The following is a 17,500-nucleotide window of genomic DNA, read 5'->3' as shown; positions in this document are numbered from 1 at the left end:
ACGAGATTTAAGAGTTTCTGGAAGAAAAGAGGAGTTGGTTGCCCGTGTGTTTGCCGCTGCCGAACAAAATTTACCTGTTTGTATGGATGCTGACGCTCGTGTGGTTCAAACACAACGCGAAAAAGAAAGTCTTCTTACCACACCTGAGGGCATTTTACCCGACCCTTCAACTCTACAAAACGGCTGGGTAGGTGAACGTAACGGTATGACTGAGTGGCCACCTATCCTTCTAAGCGATATTACTCTCTATATCATGAAGGACCATCCTGGAAATGACATCTCATTGCAAAAACGCTTACTAAATGAGTACAAAGAGGGAAAAGCATACCGCTTGTACTCTGCTGGCTGGTTAAAGGAAATTTACATGCACCCTGTTAATGATAGCTGCAAGTACTGTTTCCTAAAAGCAAATTGTACGCCTTCAATGAAAATAAGTAATGTACCACACACTGTGTGGATATGTGCCAGAAAGAAGTCAGGAGAGGTCCATAGTGCCTTCTGCACCTGCACAGCTGGGTAAGAACGTTAAGCTTACCTTTTCATATAGCCATTTGAGATCATTACAGGACTTTGTTTTGTTTTGTGTTATATTCAGCTTGTAGTTTTTTAATAATCAGCACTGTTAGTGAATCATCCCAATTTAACAGTATTCCTATTACTAAAGAAACAAGTTAACTCTCTGTTTGTTTAGACTTGGAGGTTCTTGTGTCCATATCACAGCAACGTTCTTTCGCATTGAGGCAGCAGTGAGAGGTGGCTATACAAATCCTGCATGCACTTCAAAAGTGTGCACTTGGAATGTACCTGCTCATAAGACAATTGTTCAGCCTGTTCGAGCCAAGGAAATGAATTTCAAAGCATCCAAATTTAACAAAGGCATGGAAACTCTACTTTAAAGCATCACTTTCATGCAGCATTTTTTTTTGTCATTACTTGCCTTTATCATATTGCTGTGATACTTTTATGTATGATGATAATCCCTCTCATTTTCATTCTGTGACTGCATACCACACATCATGAAGAATTTTTAATGAACATTTTGTTTTTCTTTTCCAGTGCCATCAAGGCCTGCTGTGTCTACAAGCAGAAGGCTGTTTACACCATTGAAAGAAAAGGACAGTGACTCCCAAGGGGATAATCGCAGGCACATTTTTGATGAACTTAAGGCAATAATCCCAAATGGTTGTTTTACTTCTTTTTATGAGAGAGCAAGTAAAACAGATGCACCAATGGAACCTGCTGCTGATGTTAACCTAATAATTCAATTGGCAGCAACATGCAAAACTGTGGAAGAGTTTTTATCACAAATGCCTATCCTTACAGATTTGCAGGTTCTGCAAATAGAAACTGAAACACGTGGTCAAGCAACTAATCAAACTTGGGTCAGTCAACGCAAATGCAGAATCACAGCATCTAACTTCTACTCTGTTTTTACAAGGGTCAATACCATCAAGGCTAACCCTTCTAAAGACCATAATGTAGAGCCCCTCTTAAGAAAGCTAATGGGTTGTGATGTAATAAAAGAAAATATCCCTGCCCTTAACTATGGTAAAGAGAATGAGCCCATTGCAAAAGAAAAGTATGCAGCTTTAATGAATTGCAACCACAAAGAATTTACAGTCACAGAAAGTGGGCTATTTGTAGATTCAGCAAGGCCATATCTCGGGGCATCTCCAGATTTACTTGTTCATTGCACTTGCTGTGGAGCAGGATTGTCAGAAATAAAATGCCCTCTCTCAATAGCTGATGAAATTCCTTCAGCTGCAAATTTACCATACCTTGTGGAATGTGACAATGTCACCACACTGAAAAAGGATCATGCATATTATGCACAAATACAAGGGCAGCTAGCTTTGTCAAAAAGAAAATACTGCGATTTTTTTGTGTTCACACAAGTTGGTTACTTCATGCAACGGATTTATTTTGATAACAGTTATTGGGAGAAGTTGGTAAGCAACTTGGAGTATTTTTTTAACAACTTTGTTGCCTCAAGACTTTTATCAGGCGAATCACTGTAGTTCTGTAAGTAACGTAAATGTTCATCAGTTAATGAAATTTGCCATCTGCACAAGTATGTCGGGTGTGTATTTCATCTTAGTAGCAAAGCTTTGGATACAGGTTGCACAATGCTGCACAGATAGTGACTATGTCGTCAAATTTATCTAAGAGTAAGATTGGCATTTCATGCTTTAAGATTCTGAAGGTCTTGAGGCGGCGAATTGCCTGCTCAACAAAAATTCGCAAGTTTGCAATCTCTTTTGTTTTAACCACATCTTGCTTTCGCATTTGTTCACTACCTCTTTTCCCTGGTGGCATGTGGAGTCGAGCATGCCTAATTAAAAGGTCTTCCCCAATAGTGAACCCCTTGTCAGCCATAACTTCATCCCCGTACTCCAAAATATCATAAAATCCTGACTGTCGTGTGATGGCAACATCTGATGCCCGACCACCCCAAGCTTCTGATACAAAATTGAAGGAACCACATGGCATTATGGAGACAAGGACTTTGAGTGTGTGGTGATGTTTGTAATCTGACCATGTGGCAGCTTTTATCTTAGGGTCTTTTGGAGTTTCAATGAACATTTCTGTGCAATCAATGATGTGTCTCACATTCTTGTACTTCCTATTATTGAACTTTTTGGGTAAATGGTGCAAAGCAACATCTTTACATGGATTGTAGATAAGGCACTTCAACTCTTTAGCCAAGAATCGTACCCATGTATTTATAACCTTACTTACAGTTGTCTCAGATACCCCAAAACGAACAGCTAGATCAGCATTCAAAGAACCTAGTCTAAGTTTCATTAGTGTCATTACAAGTTCATCTTTCACAGACATTAGCCTACTGGGACCAGACTTTTTGGGTGTAGATGAAAAGTTTCTAGGATTTGTCGACAAATGCTTTTTGGGACCTTGCCAGTATTTTATTTTGGGGGCCTTTTTCGAAAGCAGTTTAAACAAGACTTCAAAGGCAGCCTTGCTAGGTACCCCGAGGAAGGTTTTCACTTTTTTGTCAGTATTTAAAACTTTTGCACTAAATGCTGGTGCTTCTTTTTTTACAAATTTCTTCCTCCATAATGCACCTTCTCTTTCTACCAACTTCCTTAGACGTTCTATTTCCTTGTCTTTTGCAGATACAATATTTAGGCATTCTTCATTCTTACAAAGGTCACTTTCAGATTCCACCCTACCTCCCACAGGATCATTGCTACTGATATGATTACGGGTACTAATTGCACAAGAGCTACATGTATCGTTAGTTTCACTAGCATTATGCACTTCAGTGTTTGCTGCATTGTCCTCTCTCTTTTGAGGAAGTGGAGCTGCGAATGGTTCTGTACAGGGTGCTTGACGGAACTCAGAATTACTGCGTTCAAGGCAAATCTTCTTCCTAGCAACAGATTGTTTTCCCTCTCTCACTGATGGTTGCTTTCTCGGAACTTTAGTGCTTGAAATGGCTTTGTATCCTAAATTTATTGTTGGATTTGGGTTTTGACTTGTAGGTCGTCCATCTGGGAAATGCTTACTACACACTCTTGAATCACTTTTAGGTTGCCAGTTTTTGCCCTTTTCATCTTTTCTGTTGATCAGTTTGATCCACTGTTGTCTTCTTTCACTACTTTGTAAATCAGTTGGAAAGGGAAACAATGAAAAAGGAGGAGTACAGTCACAAATGCTTCTACCGTGACTGCACTCATGGACTGGGCAGAGATTATCCATCCACTTTTTAAGCCTTGCCCCACTGTTGCCACAGCCGAACACTGCACAATTCCTGTGCCCGGACATAAAGGAGTTCTGTGCACATTTCAAAGAACAAAGCAACAATTACATGGCCGTGACAAAAACTTCAGCTTAAGCTTATAATTATAATTATTTGGCTACTGATCGAAAAGAATCTATTAGTTTGCCCAACTTTAGACCTTTTAGACCACACCAACTTTCATACCCCTGTAATCTTTAAATCATTTAAATTAAGATTAAACGCAGTGTAAAATACAACCAGAGACGAGCCGACATTTTGAAATATGCCGCTTACGTTTATAAATAGCGATTGCGACTACAGATTTCACAAAATGACCACAATCAACCCTCAGGATGACAAATCACAACTTTCTTACCTCGAAAGGTTCCCAAAATCAATGCCTTGTAGAAAGACAAAGAAGAACAACTGCTTTCGTTCACTGGACACAATATTCTGAAGGCCACATGAACGTTTATGCCCGATTGTACTTTGTACTTTCCCACAATGCCGTGCGCCATTTGAGATTCGCGATTCATGTATTAGGTCTACTTTACAGATGAATGAAACATAATTTTCATAACAAAAACATTGCACTTAGACTCGCTTTGAAGAGGAGGCAGGCACAAACTCGGAAATGGCCTATTGTAAACTGCGTAACAAGCAGTCTGGGCCCCGACGGGGGAGACTAATAGCTCCACTTCACTTCACTCATTTCAATTCACTTCACACTTTTCTGACGCTGATGGGGACAAGGCCAATTCGGTTAAAAATTGACTCTTGTTATAAAGAATTATCATGCATTCACATTAGCTATTCTCAAGGCAGTCCAATGCGACCGAGTATAATTTCGAAACGTTTGTACAATGTTTTGCTACACGTTGGCATGACGGCCATTTTTATTCCATGATGTACGCAGAAATCGTGACGTCAAGCATGATTTGAGGAACAAGCGTCAATGTAATTCGAAATGCCCCCGGAAATCATTATTGCTTTATTACGTACCACTAATTTTGGACTCGTCATCCAGAGTAATATGCTCTGGGGAATTTTCGTCAAGGTTTACTTAATGACAGTAAGGCAAATCCTACGCCAAATTAAACCGTTTCAAGGTTGCAGCTGGAAAATGGCCGGACCGGGAGTTGACAACGAAAAAAATCTCTGAGATCATTCTTTGGAATTGAGGCGTTCGTAGGCGAAGATTTTAGGGGAGAAAAGATTATTGCTTTTACGGTTACAGAAAGAACAAGGAATTGGAATTGAGGCGTCAGGCGTAAGAATCTACATCCACAGGAAGGGGAATGCTGAATTTTTAAATTGACGTCTGCAATATAGTGCACAAGACTATAACATTCGGCTCCAAATCACTGTTAATCCATAAAATTACCTTAAGCAGCAGAAGTTAGTGTTGAATCGATCTTAGGCTATCCCCCCTTTTTTCCCTAATTTTGGGTCGGTCTGTCGAATGGAAAAACGACAAAGAAAAAGAAAATCAAAAACAATCTAAAAAAAGTTTCAAGCGGAAGAAAACTGAGTGGCAGCGGGTACAAACGAATATATTTTCCTCCCACGCAGAAAAAAAGTCTCTCCTGTGCCCGGAAGAGTGCTTTGGTTTTCTTTGAAAGAACTTATAAATGCATGGAATGTTGAGTGCAGAGTTTCAAGAATTTCGTTTCTGTCGATCTTTCTTGAAGAAGCTTGAGCAAAGGTGGAAGATAACATGACTATGCATGCACCTTCTCCATTATAAAGAAGTGTATCACGCACGTTGTGTGGTCCTGTTAGGTCAGTACTGCATCGTCGGTGATCTGGTATATGCTAGAGGAGAAAGCTCATGTTCCTAGTTGGAACCGATGTGTTGGAAGTGACACTGTCCCCCATGCAGCCAGGTCATTGGAGAGTGGTGAAATCAGTGTCGTATCTGATTTTTTAGAGAGCTCAAAGGTGAGTCAGTGCCGAGTATCTTACCCGCAGTGGAAGCAGAACCCAAATGAAAGTGGACATGCCAACCCCTTTTGAAGGAACATAGGAAGTAAAGGGGTCTGGGCGTATTCCCCCTCCCCCCCCCCCCCCCAGGAAATTTTGCAAATTTAGTTTCTCTCTAGAGGCATTTCCTTCAGTTTGACATCTATTTTATAGTATTCTATAAGGTTTTTATTTTTACCTCTGGAGTCTCGGCCATTCTTGTCCGTTTTGGAGCTGCTAAATGGAGTAAGTCTGCTCAGCACGGGATGTTCAATGGAGATACTTGGCGAGACATAGGACAAGGAAAAGTGTAATACGTAACATTTTACACTCAGATCACAAAATGATACTTAAGATCTAAGCAATTTTTCGCTTGTTTTCAGAATTTCGTGATAAATCGGGAGAATATGATAAAAATCAGGAGAGCGGGAGGCAACACATCAAATCGGGAAGTTTTGAATGTCTGTAAAAGCGGAATACACCTGTGCAATGCCTTTAGGAGTAATGTCGTAGTCCAGGAGATTCGGGGCCTGGAGAGCCACTGCACCTTCACGTGGATAATATGGCGAGCGTTAATAGGGCCTAATTAATTTAATATTTATATAATTTATATAATTATATAATATATATCCCTTTCACCCCTAAACCGGCCTAAACCGGCCATACTTAGTATAATTTTACTCTGCCTAACGCCAGACGATTTTACTCGTCAATGGGGAACCCCAGGAGTCAGTGGGTTTTAAGCAAGAACAACGTGCTTGCGATGATGTGGAGGGGGAACTTCCTTTCTTGCTGAGCCAATGAGCCTAAATTTGAGAGCAATGGCTACAACCGCTTAGTCACGTCATCTCAAAATATAAATTCGCGTTATTGTAATTACCTCGAGCCTATTTCAACCTTTTTAATATTACAAGGGTTTGGTAGTTCCTCAATAATGACACTCGTCTGAACGGCACTTAATTTAGGGGAGAAAATTAAAATTTATCCTCCTCAAGTACTGACGTTTTTAGTGACACCTCAAATTTTGCTATTTCACGTTGTTGTTTTGCTGACGACGGCAAAGAAATGGACAGAAGTGGAAAACTCACATCCATTGGGTGCAAAGCAATGGCTTTTGCCCACTAAATATGCAAATTTGTGACGTTCTTGTTGCCTTCGTCGTTGTCGTTGCTTAAGCTCCCCAACTGTCCGTGACCTTGCCTTCTCAAGTTCCGAATCTCAGACTAAGAAAGTAATGCTAGAGGCCTTGCATAGGTTGTCTTCCTTTTTTACCTGGGCTTCGCTCCCACTATGGGAGGCGAATGACTTAGGAAGAAATTGAATGTGGCAAAAATTGTAATCTGTTTCAATTCGCTTGTTTGGACTATCCCTACGGGCTGAAATTTGTGACCAAATTGCACTCGAAATCTTGTGATTATCAACACAAAACTGGCGTGCCGGCTTCCACAAATGAATTTGATGGTTACGTAATAAACAGAATGTTAGAAGAATCTTCACCTCTCGCGTTGATAATATAACATCCTTACTCTATCATTTCGCTCACCCCCAAGAGTTATTGTTAACACTCGAACATAAAATTCGTATCCACGCGACCACGTATTATTCATTGCAGGACTAATTTATGAATTAGCATTGAATTCACGAACTCGTCTCAGTGACAAATAAAGAGGAAATGTTCAAAGACATGAATGTATCAATAAATAAATCTTACATCCTTATTTTTCCCTTATTGTTCCAACCCTTTTATTGCGTATTTAATTGTTTACGCAGCTGGAAAACATTTTGCCGGTAAACTTTTGCACTTTGCTTCCGTGACTTTCCTCGCGTGACTTCGCTTTGCTTTCGTGACTAGGAAAGGAACTTCCGCCTTGCGCCACGGTATTTGGTCAGCTGCTAATTTAAAGATGGCGTCCTTAGTTGTTGATAGTTCCTCTGAGTTAAACCATCTCTTTCGAGACATCTCCACCAAGTTTTCTCCACTAGAATCAGCGGAGGTTGTAAAGTCGTCAAAGAGGATTTATGGAGAACAATTTTACTCTCTTCAAAACGAAGACCTGTTGTCATGTTTTGGACTTCTACAAAAGTTTGGTTATGTCTCGAATAGCAAGCTGACACTAATCAAAGATTTTGTAGCTTCAATTTCGAGCAACAAAGAGGAAATCAGTGAGAGTATTGAAAGCTTTATAGCCTCCCTTCCGCGTCTGTATGATCTGCAGAAACAACTATATGGGAGGAACGACGATCTTAAGAGGATCACAGCAACACTTGAAGCAGGACAATCATCCGTTGTTAACTTGCACGGTCCGGGAGGAGTTGGAAAGACAACCCTAGCTCAAACGATTTGCTCAGAATGGCGAAAATCTTATATTTTTGATCTAAGAGAAGCAAAAGATATGAGAGCAATTTATCGTAACCTCATGAACAAGCTTGGCCTTACTGTGCGTGAGGGACACGTAGACATGAGTTTTGTGGTGGAAAAAATCTTTGAGAAAGCTTTTGAAGAAAGCGAGGGGTTGCCCGTGCTTTTTCTTCTTGACAACGTTGAACAGTTTACTTTGGGGAAGGGAAAGGAAGGTAGGAATTTAAAGATGTCATTCATGCTGTTCTTAGAAAAGCTTATAGGATATGATAAAGATCGGAAGGCAAGAGCTTTAAGGATACTTTTGACATCAAGGACGCCATTGAATGAGGCCAACAAGGTAGAAGATTATGAACTGAAACCTCTCAGGGATAATTTTTCCGAAAAGATTCTTCTTCCTGAGAAGACCATTGACATAAACGTGGTGCAAAAAGAGAAGTTGCTTGGTGCCTGTAATGGGAAACCTCTCCTCTTGAAAGGGTTAGCAGCAATTTTGAAACAAGAAAGAAAACTTCCCAGAGACCTGATCAATGAAATTGAGAAATCTATTCGGGATTCTGAAGAGAAAGGGGATTCACCGAAGTCCAAACGCAAGGAAGATGCCAAAGAAAAAGCTTATGGTTATGAGGAAGGAGTTGGTCATGGTGAAAAATGTGTGATCCATGAAATGTTCAACACATTACCCTCTGAGTGCTTAAAAGAATCAGCAGTTTCACTTTCTTTGTTTTGTGGCCCATTCTCTGCATTCACTGCAGCACAGGTTCTTGGCATTAGCCTGCCAGAAGCTGTGGCACAGCTTGAAGGTTTAGAAACCAGTGCCATCATTTTTGTTGTGAACAGAGAACAAAAGGAGTTGATGTATGACATTCATCCACTGCTGAAAAAGTATGCTGACAGCATAAAGGACGATGAACGTTTTATTGAATCATACGGGAATGCAAGGGAGCAGTTTTGCGAGCACTTTATGTCAAAAGTGAAAAAAATTGCAGGATTTGTAGAAGCTGACTATGTTAAAGCGTTTATGATGTTTACCAGTGACAGTGCAAACTACGAGTTTGCTATAGACATTTCCTTGGAGTCAGAGTTTTTTAGCACACCTGGTGAATTTCATGACAATGCCTTGATTGTGTCATTTGTCAATGCCTTGCTGTCAAGTAAGAAGAGATTGGACCTTTTCAAATCATGGGCTGAAAAATGCAGTGATGATGGCAATTCAGGTGAGACAAAAATTATTATACCTGTTAATAATTGCTGTGGAGCAACATACTCACAATGTAAAACAAATGTACTTCACAGTGCTCCAAGAAACGTTTTTTTGTAAGTCGCCTTTAGGGGACCTTCACTTCTGAAATACAATTTTGGTTGCCATTTTTCAAAAAAAAAAAAGAATGTTAACGTTTTCAATTTTCTGATGCATATTGTGCCATGTTAAATGAAGAGGGGAAACCGCTGACCATATTGAGCCAAAGATAGTTTAGAAACTGTTTATACACAATTAAGCAAAAACAGGGGGGGGGGGGGGGTAGAAAAAAGGCCTGGGACCGAGAAACGATGTTCTCACAACTTGCTAAGCGGTAATCTTGGTCAGCGGGGTATTTTTAAGCGGGCTCTTTGTGATAGCAGGCGACTGTCATAGCAGGCCTGCTTTCAGGTGTTTTCGAATGTTAAAAAGATGGCGATCTCTGTAAAAACTATGTGTCTGTTGGCTTTATTGTTGGTGCTATTATCACGAAGTGAAGTTGAGAAAACGTTCATAGCTGACTCGTTCCCTAATGGCTGTGAAGCTTCCCGTCGAGGCACAACTCACACAAATAATTTGCGAGTACGAGTTGAATGCGTAGTCCGCGTAGCTAGTTTGCTCGACATAAATCCGTTTATTCAGGGGAACCCAAATATTTCAAGTTGTTTCCGATGCATCGTCGGATATCCGAGTTTTAGGATTCAGACGGTAATCAGTGTAATTTTTTCACCTAAGGACCTCTTCCTGTTGTTCGATGGCTCCAAAACATCACGACAAACATCGTCGAACCAACCACGTTTAATTTCATTCAACACAATATCTACTGGTAACGTGTTCTTCTCGCCGAAATACGAAAAACTGCTTTTGGAAACTTTCCTGTATATCAGCCGGATGTTTTGGGTTGGGGAGATCTGAAGGAAAGAATATTTAAAAAAAATGTTATTTCATTCGACCCACCAAAAGTGCTACTTTCCATTCTTGAATTTGTCCTAGTCAAGTCAATTTTTATTTATGCTCAGACAGAAATAATAATTAATAGAAATTAGTGCTTAAAATATAACATCAAGGGATTGCCAAGAAAAAGAAATTTTACAATTGTAGGTTCGTTCATTGAACTAACCAAGTAGGTGACCCAAAACAAGACATGAATGAGTCAAGGAAAAGAGATGCAAAAGAATTGTTTTAGACAAAAAGTATTACTTTATTAATTAAATAGCAGTTAAAGATTACATAATTGTAAAACATTAGGAATCAATAATAGTATTATAACCACCAATCACAGAATTTTTGATATATTGACGAAAATTGGAAAAAAGCTTGTTTTTCTTAACATCAATGGATAAAGAATTCAAAGTTTTGGACCAGTGTAACTGAGAGAACGAATACCGCATTGAGTGGTATGAACAGATGAAACAAACAGATTATCAATCTGTGATTGACGTGTATTATATGAATGAATAGAAGATACCGGGTTAAAAAAATTACCAAAACTAGAAGGGCTTAGTTTATGGTGCCACTGATAAACAAAAGATAGAATTTCAAGATGAATTATGTCAGAGAATTTGAGGAGTCTGAAAGTGGCTGTCCTATATTGAATGTCAGCTGCAATCCTTTCAGCTGGGAACGTGCAGTGTCTCTTGGAACTAATTGTAACATCAAATTCCGGAACAAGTATTTTACCAAGGGTCTACCAAGCCTATCTGTCATCTTGGTGACCCTAACTCCAGCGATTGAAGCATACACCTGCTAGCTATCTCATGAACTGCAAATGTTCAGCTTGAAGAGGGATAACTAAAAATTGATTATTTGGTAGAAAACTTGAGAAAGAAGAGTGACCTCAGATTGGACCATAAGGATCTCCTTTGGACCCTGCAAATTGAAATTCCAGGAATTCATTTGTATATACAGGAATTCCACTACCACTATCAACATACCTTCCCATTTTCTATCAATGATGCAGGCAGTTACCCCTTAACTGCCTGTAGGGGAAGTTATGAAGCCAACCCGAGCATGTGTGTTTTGAACATTATAGTTGGGATGGAGACAACCACATGAATTATGAGACGGGTGAAATAGCATATATTCCGTGCTGTTCATGTCAGGTAAACATCAAGTGTGTCCAGCCATATGGCTGTTCACACCACATGTCCAACTTCTTGAACAGTACATTTCATGTTACATGCAACAATGGAGACAATGTGAGTTCTACTAGTGATGTCCAGTCAATGACCAGAAACAAGAATTTTATTTGTTTATTTGTTTTTGCAGTCAAGGCCTCAAACATTTTCGTGCGCAACAAGCTAACACTCAGTGATCAACCCTTAATGAAATGTCCTCCCCATAATGGCATGTCATCGTCCTGACATGCCCCATTTATACTCTTTATTGATAACAAAACTCCCTCCCAGCTGGAAAATTGCAATCAGTGGTGATAGAACAATCCAACTGTTATTTTCTCCTGTAAGAAATGAAAAACACAATGTCAATGATAGACAAATTTTGCTTGCTGAAACTGGCACTGTGGATGCAGTGGAAGACAGAATGACTGAGAACATGGCAGGAAAGCCTTTTAGATGAAAGAGGACTGACTTCACCAAGAAAGAAATGGAAATTGCTTAAATTAAAACTGTGTATATTTGCTCCAGACATGTAATTGTTTTTGTTTTTGTTTTTTCAAAAAAAAAACCTTGATTAGAAAACTTTTAATTCAACCAATTTAATTCTCATTTTTTGTTGTCTCAGTGTCATCACAAAGTGGAGCAAAGAAAAATTTTATAACCAGAATCAAAGGGAGGGCAGGGGGAATCCTAGAAAAAGTGACAGGTGTGCTCCATTCTGCCTTGACCGAAACACAATTAAAATCCATGACTCTGAACCACTTACAATGTTTAAAACTCTTTTTTCTCGTCTCTTCTCTATATAATTTTCTTTCTTCTCTCTTTTTCTTTATTCCTTATCTTTGTATTACGTCTGTGGTGTGGCAAAAAAATTAAAAAAATAACAAACAACAAAAACTAACCTGATCATATATAGAGTTTACCTTAGTAACTTTCTGGCTAAAACGACTATATAAAGCCAAACAAAAGTTTGTTGGAAAGACTATTCTAATTCGTTTTAAGGCTTTGTTTTAAAAATTCTGATGAGCACTCCATCGCTCTTATGTAGGAATCTCGCCCCAGGAGTATCAATAAAAATCCTCAAAGACAAGTAATGCAATTGAAGTAAAACAAACAATGCAAGCAAAAGAACTCTTCCTCAATGAAAGCTGGTTTTCACAATATTCTCTTTTCGCGAACGAATTTCTTTTTATAGGCGGTAATAAATGCTAGCTGGAAAAAATTACAAAGTAAAACGTAGGTTTAGTTATCAAATAACACATGCAAAGGAATGTCTATCTCTGAGTATTAAGTGTTTCTACTACAAATACCATAAATCGAACGCCCGATTGACATTTTTTACAAAGACAAAAAAATTGAAAAAACTTGAAAAATTGCGAGTTACTATACAGCGGGGATAATTACTGTTTGCTCACCAACCTGTTTTATCACCTCGCCAATAATCTTAAGCTTACTAGCTCAAGAGGCTTTTTTAACGCGAAGTCATACACATTTACAAAATGTTGCCTTACCTTGATCTCAGAGAAACCACTGTGCGTTAAAACCGACGTCCACCAAGAAGTAAATTTTCCAAATTGAAGGGCTTCGAAATAAAAAAAAATCGTTAAATAAACTAAAAAAAGCCACCACATTTCGCACCGACATCGGCCGCCATGTTTCTTGTTTTGTTTACATTTCGGGATGACAAATTCTGCTCGTGCGCAATACACGAATCCGCTGACTGATGCCTCCATGATTGCTTTGCAAGTTGTGAGAACATCGTTTGGATTTCATTTAAGAGAATGTATGGAAAGTTGCTTCCCCCCCCCCCCCTGAGCAAAAACGTGCAAAAGATAAGGAAATCGATAAGAAATGAAGAGTAAACCAGAGAGAGTCAAAGACCAAAGCTATGGTTGACCTGCATCATATAAAGAGGGTAACGTTTTATCAAGGAAGTGACATCACTGAAAAAGAATAGCATGAACTGCTGTCATGTTTCCGATGTAAGGATGGGATCTTTACTCAAGACATCGGTTAAGAAGTGTTTCTTTAGAGAGAAACTTTTTGATTTCGTGCGTTGTTGCATTTGGTACGCATTGATGACAATCATTCTTTGTAATAAACAAACGTCGCAAATGTCAATTCATGCTACTGACAACTGCCGAAAATGAATCAAGGCAGTGCTTCTGAACTAAAAGCATGGCATCTGACAGGATGAGGCGATGCGGATCCGCATAATTCACTGAAATCCACATCTTCCGCATAATTCCGATATTTTCCGCAAAAAACAGAAGACATACCTGATATTAGTGATAAAGCAGCTCCTTAACATCCTCAAAAACATAAAAGCCGAAGAAATTGACTGTTTTGAAACGCTTATTTTCCTGAACATTGAAGAAAACACACCATTTCGTTCGCAAGATGAAAGTTCGTAAGATCGTGAGCAGTTTCCGAGCATTTTTTCGCCAATGAGCCTGGACACTAGTTTTTGTTCCTACAATGCTTTCCATTGGACGAGAAACAGTTACACTTCAGCAAATGACGTAACTGATAAGAAACTAAGGGCGCGTTCGATTGACCGTATTCCGGAATAGGATTACATGGAATACAAGTTAGAAATCCTTCGTTTTTACGGAGATTCACATTAAAAATGTCAAACACCTGCTAAAATGCTATTTTAAACATATCTTTATTATCCTTGTTGCTTCAAAACGCCAGACATACCGTTTTGAATTCATCACTTCACGTATTCTTATTCCGGAATACGGTGAATCAAACGCACCTTAAGTCAATGATCGAGGGAATGGATCGCGCTCCAAAGGTATTACAATTTTGCTCCATTATCTCCAAATTGAAACAAAATTCATGATGAGAAACAAAATAATTTTTTATCGCTTTATTTATTTTACCAAAAGTTGCGGCAAAATCCCAACTGCTAACCCTTTTATTTCAACGGTGAAAGCTGGTCGCAAATTGGTAACTCCTCCATGTATTTTAATCACAAAGGGCAAAAATTCAGTCACAAATACGATTGTATTGGTTGCAATTTCGATCACGGATTTACCGTAAGCATGTAAATACATTGGACGGGCCTAATTATTAGTTTTATAACTTGTTTAAGTTTCCGCATAATCCGGTGTGATTTCCGCATAATCAACGCATGTTTCCGCATAATATGGCCAAAAATTTCCGCTCAATCTTTAATTTTTTAACCGCATCCTATCAGAAGCCATGTAAAAGGTGTGGTGAAAAACTTCATTGCCCTTCATTGCCCTTAAGGAAAGGAAATATTTAATCCTGCAGAAATGGTATTTTGAATATTGTTGCTTGTTACTTGTTTAAATAGCTTATATAAAGAAAAAAACGTCCCCAAAAATGTTCCGTGTCCTTGAACCTTTGACAAAAACTATGAAGATAGCTAAAACTATGCGGATGAGGCAAACGCCGGTCCCTAAAACTTTCTAGGCGACCAAAGTTTCCCTGATAAATCGGAACAGATAAATATTTTTAGGGAGGCTCCAAATGAGCCACACAGGCTTTTGAAGTGTAAAAAGGAAAGGAAAGGAACTTTATTTAAGTGTCTAATCTTCTAGCGCCGTAGAGCACTATTCGGAGACACTGTAAATTAAAATTAACAAGTTAACGCAAATGAAATCAAATGGTGGTTTTTGAGGAGAGGGGAAACCGGAGTATCCGGAGAAAGCCTCTCGGTGCAGAGCAGAGAACCAAGAAACTCAACCCACATATTACTCTGAGTCTGGGAATCGAACCCGGGGCACATTGGTGGGAGGCGAGTGCTCTCACCACTGCTCCATCGCTGCGCCCTCAAAAAAGAGAAATCCATTTTATAGACTTCCAACGCAGTTGAAAAGATTGCGTTGTTGGATCGATGCCATTGTTAACTCCGTTTACACGCTAGGATATGTACCAGTCAATTACGCACAATTAACCATCAAACTCAAGAAGACTGTTGGGATGTCATGTGACAAGATTGTTTGCCGATCTGTGGGAACAGAAGCCTCTAATTGCTCAGTTTTTCAACCTTTTCGTTTTTTATAAAGAATATTTGTTTCTAACCATCAAATGTTTAGTTTATTTTACAATTTTTACCTCGGATTATGTACTTGCTCATTTGTTATCGTTTCAGTGCGCTCGGTGAGAAACATTTTTCACTGAAAATTCAGTTTACAAACACTTAACAACCTATATCATCACAAAACTGAAAAAATTTCCGCGTTGAGTTAGATATATTGTCCATGGAAATCTGCCAGTAATAAACAATAAGCTTAAGCTGCATTGTTGATCATTGAAAATATTTAGCGAGGTCAAACAAAAACAGTACATCTGAATCGCCCCTTCTGTTTGTGAGACTGCCTAAAAATGTCTCCACTTGACAGTTAAGCGGGAAAAAAAATAACCAAAGGCCTGCAGAGCGCCGCGCTTGCCGCCAAAATTTTCCATTGAATTTTTTGTATTCCGAGCACAAAATACCATAGACAAGACCCTCACTGAGTTTTTGCGCGTGATAAAAAGGACTGGACTTAACTTTCCAGCTTACATGGCATTTATGACCGACGTAATTCACACCAAACTGGTAAAACGTTGAAAAGTCATACCTACACTGTACCGTAGTCTGCTGGTCCCAGTTGCCTCTCTTCCTTTTGTATCAAAAAAGGCCGCTGCAAGATTTCACGATGCCTAGTGAATTGGTGAGGAACGACACGTTTTAATTAAGTCTTTAAAGAGCCAGAAATTACGAAAAAAGAAGACACTAAACAGTTTTAATTTGTGGTCGAAAGTTTTTATTATGTCTCGATGTAAATTGAAACAAATCAAATGGCCAGGAAATAGGTCGCCAATTTCTTTTCTACTAGGCATGGCGACCAAAACGGTCCCAGCTTAAAGCACTGCTTCGCAAAAGTTCGATTTCTTTTTGGTTTTGCTTGCTTTTTGCCACAATGGATCGCGCATTTGGCAACCGTCTTCTATCTACATCTACATGTTCTTGCACTCGGCAAAGTCCATTTTTGACTTATGGCTGTTTCTGCTTAGAGGAGTCTCATACACTATAAGCGTTTTTAGAGACGGACATCACTGCCAAGCCGGCCACTTCTGCTGAGAGGACAGGACAGCCGGTCTTCTGGAATAATGTGTGGGAACTTTAACATCCCACGGGGAACTTGTGAACGTAGAAAATATTTGTGAGACAGGGCCTAGGGTTTATAGTCCTTATCCGAGAAGACTTGAAAGTCTAACCATTTGCAGATAAAATTACAAAGGCAGCACTTTTTCCTCAGTTATTTTAAGATCTTAGGTGATCCAGCCGGGGTTCAAACCCGCAACCTCCAGCATGACAGCTAGACACTCAGTCAACTTAGCCACTGGTCTGGTGTGCGGTCTTTCCCGTATCAATGTTTTTCAATCAACATTGCTTTGGCCAAAGGTAATTTCCTTGTATCTTTTATGTGATGTTTGTATGACTCTTTGCTTCTCCACTGCAGGCTCACTCTTTCGTGCTCATTTAAAGTGCTGGGAATCCTTGTATGTCCTGGACCAAGACGGGCCTAGTGAGGCTTTCAAATTGTTGGAACAAGCAGCTAATTCTCTTGGGAAAGTTCAAGATACGACTGCGGAGAATTTCAGGCTGACCCAAGGCTTGTACTCGTATTTTGAGGGCGAAATCTACTATAAGAAATCTGATTTCAAGAAAGCACTGCAGTGCTTACAGTCATGCTTAGACCTCATGGAAAAGCCGCTACAAGTTGATAACATCCTTGTCAGGTGCTATAACTCGATGGGTAACTGCTATTACGGCCTCGAGGATCACACCAAAGCCCTTGAGTTTTACACCAAGGCTCTAAAGATGACAGAGAAAGTGGTGAAGGGTGGTGAGTATCATTATCACTTGCCGGTTCTCAAAAATCAAATAGGCACCGTTTACGAGGGCCAAGGAAATTACGATAAGGCCGTTGAATACTACAAAGAGGCAATAAGGCTTTTAGAAGTGCAGGAAATGTCAGGTAATGAGGACGAAGCCGATATTTGCAGGAATCTTGCAAATGCTTATCAATTTCAAGGAAAATTCGAGGAAGCGATGAAAC

General features: G+C 39.4%; 2 protein-coding genes and 1 long non-coding RNA gene across 3 annotated transcripts in view; 1 reads left to right on the top strand and 2 right to left on the bottom strand.

Moving 5' to 3' along the window:
* Positions 1-2,094: 2,094 nt before the first annotated feature.
* LOC138002124 (uncharacterized) lies at positions 2,095-3,786 on the bottom strand. Its single transcript, XM_068848216.1, has one exon. It carries the CDS (start codon positions 3,784-3,786, stop codon positions 2,095-2,097), a length of 1,692 nt encoding a protein of 563 aa, XP_068704317.1.
* A 3,822-nt stretch (positions 3,787-7,608) lies between these two features.
* The window catches only part of LOC138002123 (uncharacterized), a 25,186-nt gene continuing 15,294 nt past the window's right edge, over positions 7,609-17,500 (top strand). The window contains exons 1-2 of the mRNA XM_068848215.1: positions 7,609-9,280; positions 16,901-17,500. The exon at positions 16,901-17,500 is cut by the window's right edge and continues 1,028 nt beyond it. Coding sequence (XP_068704316.1) covers positions 7,609-9,280; positions 16,901-17,500 — 2,272 coding nt within the window. The remainder of the gene's footprint in view (positions 9,281-16,900) is intronic.
* Positions 11,542-13,080, bottom strand: LOC138003024 (uncharacterized). The gene is made up of 3 exons (XR_011123400.1): positions 12,932-13,080; positions 12,187-12,273; positions 11,542-11,761 (listed from the first exon to the last, which is right to left on the bottom strand). It is a non-coding gene; the product is annotated as an uncharacterized lncRNA (long non-coding RNA).

Source organism: Montipora foliosa, chromosome 5, assembly GCF_036669935.1.
Source record: "Montipora foliosa isolate CH-2021 chromosome 5, ASM3666993v2, whole genome shotgun sequence".
Taxonomy (NCBI): domain Eukaryota; kingdom Metazoa; phylum Cnidaria; class Anthozoa; order Scleractinia; family Acroporidae; genus Montipora; species Montipora foliosa.
The sequence above is the reverse complement of the archived record's forward strand: the minus strand, read 5'-3'. Positions and strand labels throughout refer to the sequence as shown.

Coding starts and splice junctions, on each gene's coding strand:
- LOC138002124 (XM_068848216.1), bottom strand. CDS start 3,786: ATGTCCGGGCACAGGAATTGTGCAGTGTTCGGCTGTGGCAACAGTGGG.